The sequence below is a fragment of the Hemitrygon akajei genome, chromosome 7 (assembly GCF_048418815.1).
Source record: "Hemitrygon akajei chromosome 7, sHemAka1.3, whole genome shotgun sequence".
Classification (NCBI taxonomy): domain Eukaryota; kingdom Metazoa; phylum Chordata; class Chondrichthyes; order Myliobatiformes; family Dasyatidae; genus Hemitrygon; species Hemitrygon akajei.
Window position 1 is genome coordinate 59978983 of NC_133130.1, and position 13858 is coordinate 59992840.

Consider the following 13858-nt stretch of genomic DNA (forward strand, 5'->3'; position numbering starts at 1 on the left):
AAGCTATTGTATATTAAATATTATTTTAGTATGTACAAAAGTTACCTCAAAGGAGTACTGAAGAACCGCTTTGATGGCTAAGCAGTTTAATATATTTAACCATAAGTTCAACATGGACTCTCAATATGAATTGAACACTTTGGCCTTGGCAACATAAGCAAAGAGCAGAGCTGTAAAGGATAAATGAAGAATAGCCAAGGAAGAGTTGTAGAGAGAGAGTAAGCAACTTTCCATAATGTCCTAAAATTAAAATATTGAAGACAATCAAGCACATTGGGAGAAAGATACTGTCAAACAAACATTGATGTTTAACAGAAACAGTACTAGTGTGCTATTGACCCTTCCAGTAAGCTAGCAATTATCTCCTTAATACCAGACTTTGTTTATTTTTTCTGAAGCAGAATGTATACTGATAATTCTCTAACATGGAAGTGTTTCAATATTTTTTCAATACCAAGTGGGTGTTTTAAAGCAGGAGTGTGTCCGTTCAATGTTCTGAATTGGTCCCACCACAAAGTTTTTACAGTTAGGCTATTCTCAGGAGATAGGCATACACCAATACTTATGTTCATCGTGAGTACAGCTCACATTTAGCAGATTGAGCATGAAATGTGGTGTTTGACAATTTTTTTAGAAAGAACTGGTAAGTTTGGCAGGCACATTCGTACAAGGATGAAATGGTTTCTGTTTAGAAAAGTACCGGTAATAGATCCATTGGAGACGGTGCTGCTTACAAGACTAAATGCTGATAAATAGTGCGCAGGGCAGGACATAAAAGCAGTAGGAATCCTGGTAAATGTTGCCACCACACTAAGTGCAGCTTTTTTTAGTTGCATCATGGAGTATACAGCCAGTATTTACATAGCCCCTTAATTATTGTAAAATATTCTGAGGCAAATTTACCTTATCATTATCAAACACAATTGGAGAATGAACCAAATGAGATATTTGAATGGATAACTGCAAGCTTCAAAAGCAGGGGCTTTAAAATCATTTTAAAGGAAGAGAGGTAGCAAGATGGAAGAATCTGTGAAGCAAATTCCAGGAGTTAGTCTCATCAGCTGAAGTTTTAATCCTCATCCAAAGTAGGCAGTCCACCACATTTATTTTCTTAAATCACTTGCCCATTGATCTTACTGAAAGAATGTACAACATTGTATTAACTAACATCTATATGTTTCCAAAAGTGCAGCAGCCCCATTAGTGTAGTAGTTCGATCCTTTCCAATTTACTCAACACAGTTACTGTTGTTTTGTCAGCTAGATGTAGGAGCAAAGAGATCAACATGAATCTGTATTTTCAAACACAATGACAAAATTAGTTTTGGGCAACTCACATAGAGAGTATCAACGCCATTGAAAGTATACACACATATTCACTGAGCTCGTGCCCAGAAATTGTCTCAAGAGCAGAAATGAGAAGCTAATTTCATTGATACAGACAAGAAAAAATTTAAAATAAAGCTGTTTTCTCTTGTTAAGGGAAAAATTTATTTGTATAATTTTAAGCGTATACAATGAGACCAAAACAGGAATTTAGTTTGCTGGTTGGATTATCTATTTCCTCTGGCAGAGAGCCTATAACATCTGCTCTTCACAGGTGTACTCCATCCAAGTATAAATAGGCCTGTATATTCTCACCTGGCCATTCACGGTGAGTGTAACAACAACATTGATCCATTGATCTTCAGGGACTCAATGATGACACTTTATCTACTTAATGTTGCTCCCAAGAGAGTGAGAAAAGAGTATCAAACAAGTTTATTTACACTGATTGCTATAACAGAATGGATTCACAGGGGATAATTGAGGTGAAGACAACCTTTACAGAAACGGGTAAGGACATATTTAAATAAGAGGATCTGGGAAGAAAGGTAGGCAGATGGTCTAATGCCAATTTACTGCAGCAAAAGGTTAATGCAGATTTGACAGAATGCATTATTTCCCTCCATACTGTAAAGTTATATGGTTATAACCTAAATTCTAAACAATAAATAGCAAATTAGTTAAATACTATTTGTCATTATCTTCAGTGTTACTATTACTAGAACTAAAAGTCAAAACCTCTTGGGATGGCTGGTAATTTTACCTTAGAAGCTACAATGTTCAAAGAATTGTTTTGTTTCATGACTTGATGGGCTGAGTGACCCAATTCTGCTCCTGTGCCTTATGGTTTATGGTTAAGTAGCAGCTAATATTTTTGTGCTTGGGGCACATCTATCATTTCTTATATTTTAAGATTGATGAATTTTGTAGATTTTGTGCTGTATGTTGTTCATTTAGATGTTTAATATTGACTGGAGTTGTTTAATGACTAAAACAGCATTTATTAATCTAGTTATTCTGTCCACAAAGTGGTAGCATGTGATATATTTAGGACTGGTGTTAATGATGAGAGTTTTATTGTAGAAATCTCATATCTTGCTACATTAATCTAAATATCAGTAAGTCTACTTGTAGGATTATTAAACAATGTTGAATGCAAGGACATACATGGAATGGTTATCAGATTTTACAATTATCAGCTGACAGACACTATTAAAATCCTGAGAAGCTAGATAAACAAAATTTACACCTAATATTATGTACTGGTTATGTGTAAAATGTAGAATTACAACTTCCAGTAACATGGTAAAGCAAAAATTCAAATCATTCCAAATTTCTCCAGAGAAAAAACTGATCCCAGCATTAGCATGCATTTCCTAGTTGCCCTAAGAGTAACCGAGGAGCAGGTTTCTGGTTTATCCCTGTAAAAAAAAGTGTACTTTTCCCAGTTAGGTGAAATGCACGCAAAAGAAAGATGATCAAAATTTATTTATACATTTAACAGCCTACAAAATAATCAGAATGAATGGTTTCCATGGGAACTCCTGCTGCAAGATATGAAATCTTATTGTGACAATCATACATAATGTAATTTTCAAGTCACATGCTATTGAGTAATAAATAGCAAAAGTGCTCAAACGGTAAGAAAATAAAGGCTTCTTTTATTTTGGTCATTTCAAAGCCAAGTTCTAAATTTCAAACTTTCCGTTGTTGTTTAATTTCATGAATAAATTGAGCTGACACAATATCCATTATCTGCAGGCCATAGATAACTGAGCCACGGCTTACAGCCAATGGAGTGGAAGAAGCAAGTGAGTGCCAGCACTTGAGCTAATAAATGAACTCAGCCTACAGCTGCATCCACAAGACGCTTGTGTTCCGCTTGTTAAAGCTGAATTTGTTTCCTTTTCTAGCGTCACGGAGCCTTTGTGTGCACAGAGATAAACTCGCAGAGTGGAAAGATAGCTCCCAGAGGAACAGAAACATTCCTGGTTACCAGAGGGTCACACTCATTGGAACATTTAAAAGAGAAAGGAAATTTGAGGAAAAACACATTGGCCTCTGCCAGGCCCAGCTCGACAAATTCTCAACAGATGCTGTGTTTGGGAACATGCTTATCAAAACCAGACCCAGAGGAAACAGCAAAGGGTTATCCCAGAATTCCTGCTGAAGGACAAAGTAGCTTATGGTCACAGAAGGGTAAAACAAAAAGTGGAGTCAGGGATCAGCACCAGATTGCAGCGGATCACTCTGTATCGAAACAACAAAAGAATGACCACGCTGGTACAAAGTTACCTCAATCATCTCCGCCAGCACCATCTTTGTTGTTGCAAACTAATTCTTCACTTGTTCCCTTCAACAACAATAACACTAAAGACAAACTGACATCAATCAGCATTTAACAAAATAAATACACAGCCTTCCTCAGTTACAGATTTGTAGTAGTCTGATCATTAAAAGCACATTATATCAAAGGAGAAACTTTCTGTACTGCATGTAATCTTGTTATTCCAGTTTAACTTTTTGTCTTGGTGTTAAATACAAGCTGTTGTACAGCAACATGCACCTGCATTTGCAGTAATTCTATAATAATTGTAAATTCAACTCTTCTAATGGTCCTGTTCTCTTGGTACTAGATAAAGCAATCACAGCATGCACTTTCCCTTGAGATAAAAATCAGATTTTAATACGACAAGACATTCCCAGCCCTCTCAACATTGCACAGTTTGTATGAATAATATGTGACCACTTGTGCCAATGATATTTTGTTTGAACATATGCCCATTTAACAGTACTCTGGGGTATTTCATGATAGATACTGCAAGGGGACAACCCAGCACTAGATTCCCAAGAGCAAATAGAAATGATGAATCAACGCTGGTCTTGTAGTGATATCCACATCTTTTGAATGAGTGAATTTTAAAATGTCAAATATAAAGTGGCATCTTTAGATTCATTCATTAAAAATATGTCGGTGTTGTTAACAAGAACAGCATTTATTGTTTGTCATTTATTGTATGTGGAGTATACTTCCAGATTTTCTAGAGGAAAGAAAGAAGCAAACTTAAATGTGATGCCTTTGTGGAAGAAAAGCTTAACTATCCATATTCACAAATAGAAACACCTGGAGAATTGTACCCTAATTATTAGCTAAAGCAACTGGACAATAATGATGAGACACCAAGATTGGTCAGCCCATGTCCAGGAGAAATTGCTGTTAAGTTTTTTAGGATTTAAATTTCAGTTATGATAAAGCTGAATTTTCTTTAATGCCAGGCCTTACTTATTTTCTTCTAATGGCACTCTCATTTCCTAGTAAAGCAACATTTCTATCAACTAGATTTCTCTCATAGTTTAAGTTTTGCAGTAAATGACAACCACATGTAGGAAATTTCAGTGCGACCATTCCAGTTGAAGTCTAACTGCCTATGAAATGTTCTAGCGCTTCTCTTTCATAGACTGCTGGTAATGAGTTGGTGGAAGCCAGAAACCAACAGATTATTTAATTAAGAAAATAAGCTTCCTGGCTAGATTGTAATAACAAAATATTTCAATAACTTCCTGGAATTGGAATTATTGGTCTTGGAATTAAGTCTTAACTGAAACTGAGTAGACTTAGTCACCTTCTTTGAGCTGAAATTTGATTCTTTAAAGTGATTCAGTATAGGCATATAAACACAAAATAAACTTGTTTCCATCAAGAATTAATTTGATTATCATTTAATAGACAAATAAAAATGATGGGCTACATCTTCAATGTGTCTTATCAGCAGTGTGGTAGAACAGATTACCCGCTCTTCATGGAATTTACATGATCTTCATTCCACTGCTTTCAGTCGAATTAAAACAGGGTGATTCTACAATGCAAGAATTACTATGTTCTCTATATTTCATTGTATATTTGTTCAGTGAAGATGATAATTTCCCTGTATCACAAGCATTACTCTTTCATTGCTTCAAAGAACAAGTATCTTGCATTACTGAAAAAAGCACATTGAAATATGCCCTAAACGGAAAGATTTTAAACTGTGGAGGACCAGTACGTAGGATCAATAGGTGCACACAACTTTTCTCCAAGTCAATGAATCTGATTTCTAAAGCTAACACTGCATTTAAAAATTACCTAAAAATAAAGTTAACTTCATTACACCATATAAACAAGGCTTACTGGATATGCATAGCAGGAGCCAAAAGCTGCCTTCAGGACTAGCATTGCCCTGAGAAATTCTCATGATCCACATTTAGACAAGTTCTTTAAATAACCTAGCACTGACATATCGAAAGGAGCAATACAATATGCAGCTGGCCCCATTCAGAGATTTTTGAGGAAATACAAATTCTACCTTTTCTCCTTATTTCAAGTGTTATTCAGTAGCTTATCCATATGTATCATGTTTGTACACATTCTCGATGTAGTTTAGGGGTAGAAAGTATAACAAGCTCTATTATGGTGAATAAATTATATTAACTATTCATTTCCATTATTATCACCAGTAATGTCTAGTATAATGATTTAAATGATAAAGAATTCTCAATTTAAATAAAAATATTCGAATATTTTTGCATTGCCTCCTGATGCACCATCAATAACTCTGAGACGTGGGTTAAGGTAGGCTTTTATTGGCTGGAAGAAAGCACAAGCAGCAAGTGACCACCACACAACATCCTGGAGACTGAGGAAGGATCTGTGGCTCCAATCACCTTTATACCGGGGTCTGTGGGAGGAGCCACAGGAGCAGTCAGCGGTGGGGGGGGGGGGGCCTGTCCAGACAGGTATATGTAGTTCCCCACACCTCCCTAGAATTTTGGTTTATACTTTGAAGACAACTTTAAACTATTTTTTAAAAAACACAAAATGCTGGCAGAACTCAGCAGGCCAGACAGCATTTATGGGAGGAGGTAATAACGATGTTTCGGGCCGAAACCCTTCATCAGGAGTGAAGTAACATGGGATGGTGGAGGGGGGACTAAGAAGTGGGGGGAGGGATAAAGTAAAGAGCTGGGAAGTGATAGGCTGGAGGGAAATGGGCTAGGAGGAAGGTGGAGAATTATGGGAAATAAAAGAGAAAGAAAGGTAGGGCTGGTGGGAGAGATTATAGTAAGGGGGGAGAAAAAGAGAGAAAGAGAACCAGACTAAAATAATAGATAGGGATGGGGATAAGGGTGGGGGGCAGGGGTATCAACAGAGGTCAGTGAGTTGGATGTTCATGCCGGCAGGAAGGAGGCTACCTAGGCAGAAGATAAGGTATTGCTCCATAAACCTGCGTGTGGCCTCATCTTGACGGTAGAGGAGGCCATGGACAGACATGTCGGAGTGGGAGTGGTCTGTGGAATTGAAGTGTGTGGCCATAGGGAGATCCCGCCACTGCTGGAGGACTGAGCGCCGGTGTTCGGCGAAACGGTCTCCCAGTCTGCGGCGGGTCTCCCCAATGTATAAATGGCCACATCGGGAGCACTGGATACAGTATATCACCCCAGTTGACTCGCAAGTGAAGTGGTGCCTCACCTGAAAGGACTGTCTGGGGCCTGGGATGGTGGTGAGGGAAGAAGTGTGGGGGCAGATGTAGCACTTCTTCCGTTTGCAGGGATGAGTGCCCAGAGGGAGGTCAGTGGGGAGGGATGAATGGACAAGGGAGTCGCGGAGGGAGTGATCCCTGCGGAAAGCCGAGAGTGGGGGGGAGGGGAAGATGTGGTTGGTGGTGGGATCACGTAGGAGGTGGCGGAAGTTACGGAGGATTATATGTTGGATACATTGAAGGGTTTCAGCCCGAAACATCGTTATTACCTCCTCCCATAGATGCTGTCTGGCCTGCTGAGTTCTGCCAGCATTTTGTGTTTTTTATTTATTTCCAGCATCTGCAGATTCACTCGTGTTGCCTTTAAAACTATTTTTTGTTTATTTGTGAGACATTCTGTTTATTTGGTTTTTTTGTGTGTGTGTCTGAATGTTTCAGAGATATATTCAGACAAAATTGGGCATCAAGTCAAAAATTTCTTTACCCGTGCATTTTGAGAAGGGATCCAAAGTGCTAAAAAGGCAAAGTGCTTTGGAGTAAATTGCAAAACTTTGGGTCTAAATTTTGAAATTACAGCATGCAATAAAGAAACAAGTATCATTGTTATAAAACCTGTATGGATGAATTGAGAGATCCAAGAGAATTAAGGAATGGAGGAGGATTGAGATTAATTTGATGTCTATGGGGTTGGGAAGCCAACATAGCAAAGATGAACTGGGATGATAGGTGAATGGAACAATGCAAAATAAGAAATGGGCAGCTAAATTTTGCAGAAATTGAAGTTTTCTGAGCAGGGAGAACATAAAATTGACCAGCACGTTATTAAAAGTGGTCAGTCCTGGAGAAAAGAAAGGCTCAAGAGAAATTTTTCAACTACTATTAGACTGAGTAAAATCTGATAAAAGTAATATTACAGAGATGAATAAGGTCTACATTAGAAGCTTATAAAGCTTGTTCTAGTATTCTAGTCCTCCTGAAATGAATGCTAACATTGCATTTGGTTTCTTTACCACTGACTCAACCTGTAAGTTAACTTTAGGGAATTGTGTAAGAGGAAAACCAAGTGCCTTTGCACCTCTGATTTTTGAATTTCCTCCCCATTTAGAAAATAGACTATGCTTTTAGTCCTTCTACCAAAGAGCATGAACGTAAACTTCCCTATAGTATATTCCGTCTGCAACTTCTTTGTACATTCTCCTAATCTGTTTAAACCATCTGCAGACTACCAACCTACCCCTCGGCCTATGTTTGCATCATCTTCAAACTTGGACACAGATCCATCAATTCCATCATCCAGATCATTGGCATATAACGTGAAAAGAGCATCCCAGTACTGACCCCTGCATGGATAGAAAATTGGCCGACCCTGCATGTACCAGGAGCCAACCAGAATAGGCCCCCTTATTCTCCTTCTTTGCTTCCTGCAAGTCGGCCAATTTTCTATCCATGCTAGTATCTTTCCTGTAATACCATGGGCTCTTATCTTATCATGTGTGGCACTTTGTCAAAGGCCTTCTGAAAATCCAAATAAACAATATCTACTGATTCTCCTTTGTCTATCCTGCCTGTTATTTCCTCAAAGAATTGCAACAGGTTTGTCAGTCCCTTTAGGAAACCATGCTGACTTCAACCTATTTTATCATGTGCCTCCAAGTACCCCAAAACCTCATCCTCAAAAGTGGACTCCAACTTCTTCCCAACCACTGAAATCAAGCTAACTCGCCTATAATTTCCTGTCTTCTGCCTCCCTCCCTTCTTAAAGAGTGAAGTGACATTTGCAATTTTCCAGACCTACTGATTCTTGAAGGATCACTACTAAGGCCTCCACAATCTCTCCAGCCACCTCTTTCAGAACCCTCAGGTGTAGTTCATCTGGTCCAGGTGATTTACAGGATCTACCTTCAGACCTTTCAGCTTCCCAAGCACCTTCTCCTTAGTAATACCAACTACACTTACTTCTACCCGCTGACACTCTTGAATTTCTGGCATAGTGCTAATGTCTTCCACAGTGAAGATGAACACAAAATACTTATTTAGTTTGTCTACCATTTCTTTGTGCCCCATTACTACCTTCCCAATATCATTTTCCAGCTGTCCACTATCCACTCTCACCTCTCTCACCTCTCTTTTACTATTTATGAATCTGAAAAAAACCTTTTTGTATCCTCTTCGATATTACCAGCTAGCTTATCATCATATTTAATCTTTTCCCTCCTTATGTTTTTTTAAATTGCCTTCTGTTGGTTTTTAAATACTTCTCTTGTCAGCCATGGTTACTTCATCCTCCCTTTTGAATACTTCTTCATCTTTGGGATGTATCTATCCTGTGCCTTCCAAATTGCCCCCAGAAACTCCAACCATTGTTGCTCTACCTGTATCCCTGCAAGTGTCCCCTTCCAATCAAATTTAGTTAGCTACTCCCTCATGTCTCTGTTATTTTCTTTACTCTATTGTAATTCTGATATATCTGACTTTATTTTCTCCCTCTCAAACTGCAGGGTGAATTCCATTATATTATGATAACTGTCTCCTAAGTGTTCCTTAACCTTAAGTTCCCAAATCAAATCTGGTTCATTACACAACACAAAATCCAGAATTGTCTTTTCCCACAAGCTGTCCTAAAAATCCCTCTCATAGGCATTCTACAAATTCCCTCTCTTGGGATCCAGCATCAACCTGATTTTCCTAATCTACCTGCATATTGAAATCCCTCATGACTATCGTAACATTGCCTTTATTACATACCTTTTCTATTTGCCGTGGAAATTTATATCCCACATCCTGGCTACTGTTTGGGGGCTTGTATATAACTCCCATCGGGATCTTTTTACCCATGCAATTTCTTAATGTTACCCACAAGGATTCTATATCTTCTGATTCTATGCCACCTCTTTCTAAGGATTTGATTTCAATTTTGTACTACCAGAGCTGCTCTCTTTGGCTACCTGCCAGTCCTTTTGATACAATGTATATCCTTGGATGTTAAGCTCCCAAAAAGAAATATGATTTCTTTCAGTCACAGCTCAGTGATATCATTCCTGCCAATCTCTAACCATGTTACAAGATCATCTACTGCATGCATTCAAATATAACACCTTCTGTATACATCACCCTTTTTGATTTTTGCCCTCATTTTGTACTTCAACTCATCTCACTAACTGCAATTTTGCCCAATCATCTACCTGTCCTTCCTCACAGCTTCACTACACGCTGCATTGCCTTGCCTACCAATGCCCAATCAACTCTGGTTCAGATCCCTCTGCTAAAATTCCTAGTTGCTTTAACAAATGATTTAAAAATATATAAACAACTAAACTTTTAAATTGCAATCTTCTACAGATTTGGTCTTTTATCCTATTGATCTTTCCTCCAAGAAAATTTCACAACTTATTGGCTGTTTTGCATGCTGTGACCTCCTAAAGTTAGAAACTTCAGCATTCAATCCACCACATTACCCATTTGTCGACTAAATAGTAAACCAGATTTCAATAGTGATCGGCCAACAGCAACAGTTGGCAGCAGTTCAAAGAAACTGCTGCAAAAAACTTTCTGTACTTTGTTTTTGTTTAAAATTCCTGGCACACACAGCATACAAAACATTTCCCGTATGTCTATTGCATACAAATGGAGTTAAGGTGAATACCCAGCAATAACTTCCAAACAACCATTTGCCCCAATTTTAACTCATATACAGAAATCAGTCTTATTTAGAGGAAGCAAAGAAAGAAATACCTAAAGGCTATGCAACAAAGTACTGGATCTCAGAAAAAAAATCTCAAAAAGACAACTCTTCTCAAAAGGCATGAAGTTATTGTTATTACTTTAAGACTTGGAAATATTCCAATAGAAGTTAGAAATATGGTCTAATGAGAGAAAAAGTAATATAATGACAATCCTATCTGAGCACTTCTAAGAGAATATGAATCATGGTGAACAAGGCAAACTCATTGGAATCTAACGGCAATCAAATTTATTTTGGGTTGCACAATGGCCACTAATATATCAGTACCTATTTTAAGGATAGTGCAATTTTAGAACCTAGACCAGTCGAGCACAATACAGGCCCTTCTGTTCACTATGTCGTACCGACCTATAAAAACCTTCTCCATGATCAATCTAACCATTTCTTCCTACACAGTCTATAATTATACATTTGTCTTACATTCATGTGCCTATATAATAATCTTTTAAATGACCCTATGATATCAACTACAACCACCAAACCTAGCAGTGTGTTCCAGGCACATATCACTCTGTGCAGAAAATCTTCCCCTGAACTTCCCCCACTCGCCATAAACAGATGTTTTCTGGTATCGGCCATTGCTACCCTGGGAAAAAAAGGGTGCTGGCTGCTCACTTTATCTATGCTACCCATAATCTTATACAGCTCTATCAAGTCACCTTTCAACCTTCATCACGCGAAGAAAAAAGCCCTACATTCTTTAATCCATGCTCCATCCTGGTAAATCTCCTCTGCATTCTCTCTAAAGTTTCCAGAATTAAACACAGTACTCTAAATATGGTCTAACCAGAGTTTTATAGACCTGTAGTATTACAGAAGTGGAGAGAGTGAGCAGTTTCAAGTTCCTGGGTGTCAAGATCTCTGAGGATCTAACCTGGGCCCAACATATTGATGCAGTTATAAAGAAGGCAAGACAGTGACTATACTTCATTGGGAGTTTGAAAAGTTTTGGTTTGTCAACAAATTCATTCAAAAATTTCTATAAATGTACTGTGGAGAGCATTCTGACAGGCTGCAAAACTGTCTGGTATGGTTGGGGGGGGGGTGGGGTGGCTACTGCAGAGGACTGAAAGAAGCTGCAGAGGGTTGTAAATTTAGTTGGCTCCATCTTGGGTATTAACCTACAAAGTACCTGGGACATCTTCAAGGAGTGATGTCTCAGAAAAGCAGTATCCATTATAAAGGACCTCTAGCACCCAGGGTAAGCCCTTTTCTCACTGTTACCATCAGGTAGGAGATACAGAAGCCTGAAGACACACATGCAACGATTCAGGAACAGCTTCTTCCCCTCTGCCATCCAATTCCTAAATGAAGATTGAACCCATGAACACTACCTCACTTTTAAAAAATATATTGTTTTTTTGTTGACAAACCAAAACTCTTCAAACTCCTAATGAAGTATAATCTATTCAATATACATATACTGTAATTGATTTACTTATTTATTATTATTTGTTTTTACTTTTTCCTCTTCTTCTATATGATGTGTTGCATTGAACTGCTGCTAAGTTAACAAATTTCACGACACATGCCGGCAATAATAAATCTGACTGTGATTCTGATTCTGGCGTTGTGGTTCTTAGACTCAATCCTCTGACTAATAAAGACCAGCACACTACTGTATACAGCACATCTTCTTAACCACTCTATCAATTTACATGGCATTCGTTGAAGGTTCTATGGACTTGGATTCCAAAGATCCCTCTGGTCCTCCACACTCTCAAGAATCCTACCATTAATGCCATACACCGCTTTCAAATTCAATATTTAAAACTGCATCACTTCACAGTTTTCTGGATTGAAATCCATCTGCCACCTCACTGCCTAGCTCTGAGTCTTGTCGATATCCCATTGTAATCTTCTACATTATCGACAATGATCTGTGGGATTGCTGAACAAAGAGAGGAGCTGGAGAGTAATTTTGTTGCCCATGTCAAAAGCTGCACAGATATTGAATGGGTTAATGCACAGTGCATCGAGTTATATTGAAAACTGTCTCAAAATTCTTGTCTCTCCAAGTGTGAGTACAGTTGGTTTCTGCAGTACAGATGTTAACAACTGTTTTGATCTTGGATCCTTGAAGTAATGTTGCAAATACTTATGCTGTCCTGAATTGAGGATTAGGGTCAGGAAGATCAGCTGCTGACATTTAGCAAGGAGGAATGGTGGGAGAATTGGGGATTCAGGCCTCAGGTAAAAACCACTGAAGCAGAAGACTGGGGAAATGGGAACAATTAAATAGTGAAGGATAGGGATGGGTATGAAGAATGAGAACAATTGTTGAATGAGCAACATGTTGGGGGTGGTCTTAGGTTCTTCCAGTGATAAAGTGATCAATGGCTGAGCCCATGGATTGATTCCATGTGAGTGTCAATCATGAAGGATCAAAAATAAGTATGGAGTACAAGGTCTTAATCCAAAATTTCATCACTTGAATGGTGACAAACTTCATTTCCCTGAAAAATCAGGGAGGGTTGCTCACAGCTCTAATTTTCCCCAATACTCCAAAGAGGCAATGTCATTATCCTAAGGACAATTTTGGTGGAAAATCAATTCAGATATCCAATGCTGAATCACTTTGGGAAATATTTGGCCGAACTTGCAAAACCAAGAAACAGGTACTATTACATTTCACTCAGATACTATGTGAACTAGTCATTTTTTGGTTGTTTTCCCTGATGCAGGTGGGTAAAACCTTGATTCGAGAAATTCACATGATCATTGGCAGGTTGGTATGGTTCAGAGGGGTGTAATTTATCAGAATGGAGATGAAAGGGATTGGACAGCAGTAAATAGAGGTTGTGTTTTAAAAGAAAACAATGTTGAAAAAAATACAATCACATATCCAAGTTAGTGGATAAATAATGAAAATTCTAAGTAGATATATATGGATTAAGTAAATGAAAAGAGCAATAGTAGATGGAGTTTGAGATATTACAAGTAAGTTTGTATTCTTATTATTTGTTGGAATTCAAAATAATATTTTCTTTTGATTTTTCACTGACCAGCTTGCCTGCAAAATCATTTTAAGCAACTGGATTCCTCCTGCTATATAATTATATCAAATGTATCAAGCCTTTCATTTTTGGTCAAAAATAGATTTTTAAAGATTTCCACTCAGAAATGCAATGAACAATGAGGATAGCAATAGTTCATTTTGCATGAAAACAATAATCATGGATGATTGAAACTTTTATCTTGTATGAAGTGTTGTTAATCATTTTGACAAATATTTACGGAAGACTGTAAGATCTGTTCTATTCAGTGATATTGTT

General features: G+C 38.0%; 1 protein-coding gene across 1 annotated transcript in view; it reads left to right on the top strand.

Moving 5' to 3' along the window:
- Nucleotides 1-5816, top strand: part of LOC140730485 (ciliary microtubule inner protein 6-like) — a 40188-nt gene extending 34372 nt beyond the window's left edge. Inside the window, exon 5 of the mRNA XM_073050972.1 lies at nt 3239-5816. Within this exon, the coding sequence (XP_072907073.1) occupies nt 3239-3727 (489 nt within the window). The 3' untranslated portion in view covers nt 3728-5816. The remainder of the gene's footprint in view (nt 1-3238) is intronic.
- The last annotated feature ends 8042 nt before the right edge of the window (nt 5817-13858 follow it).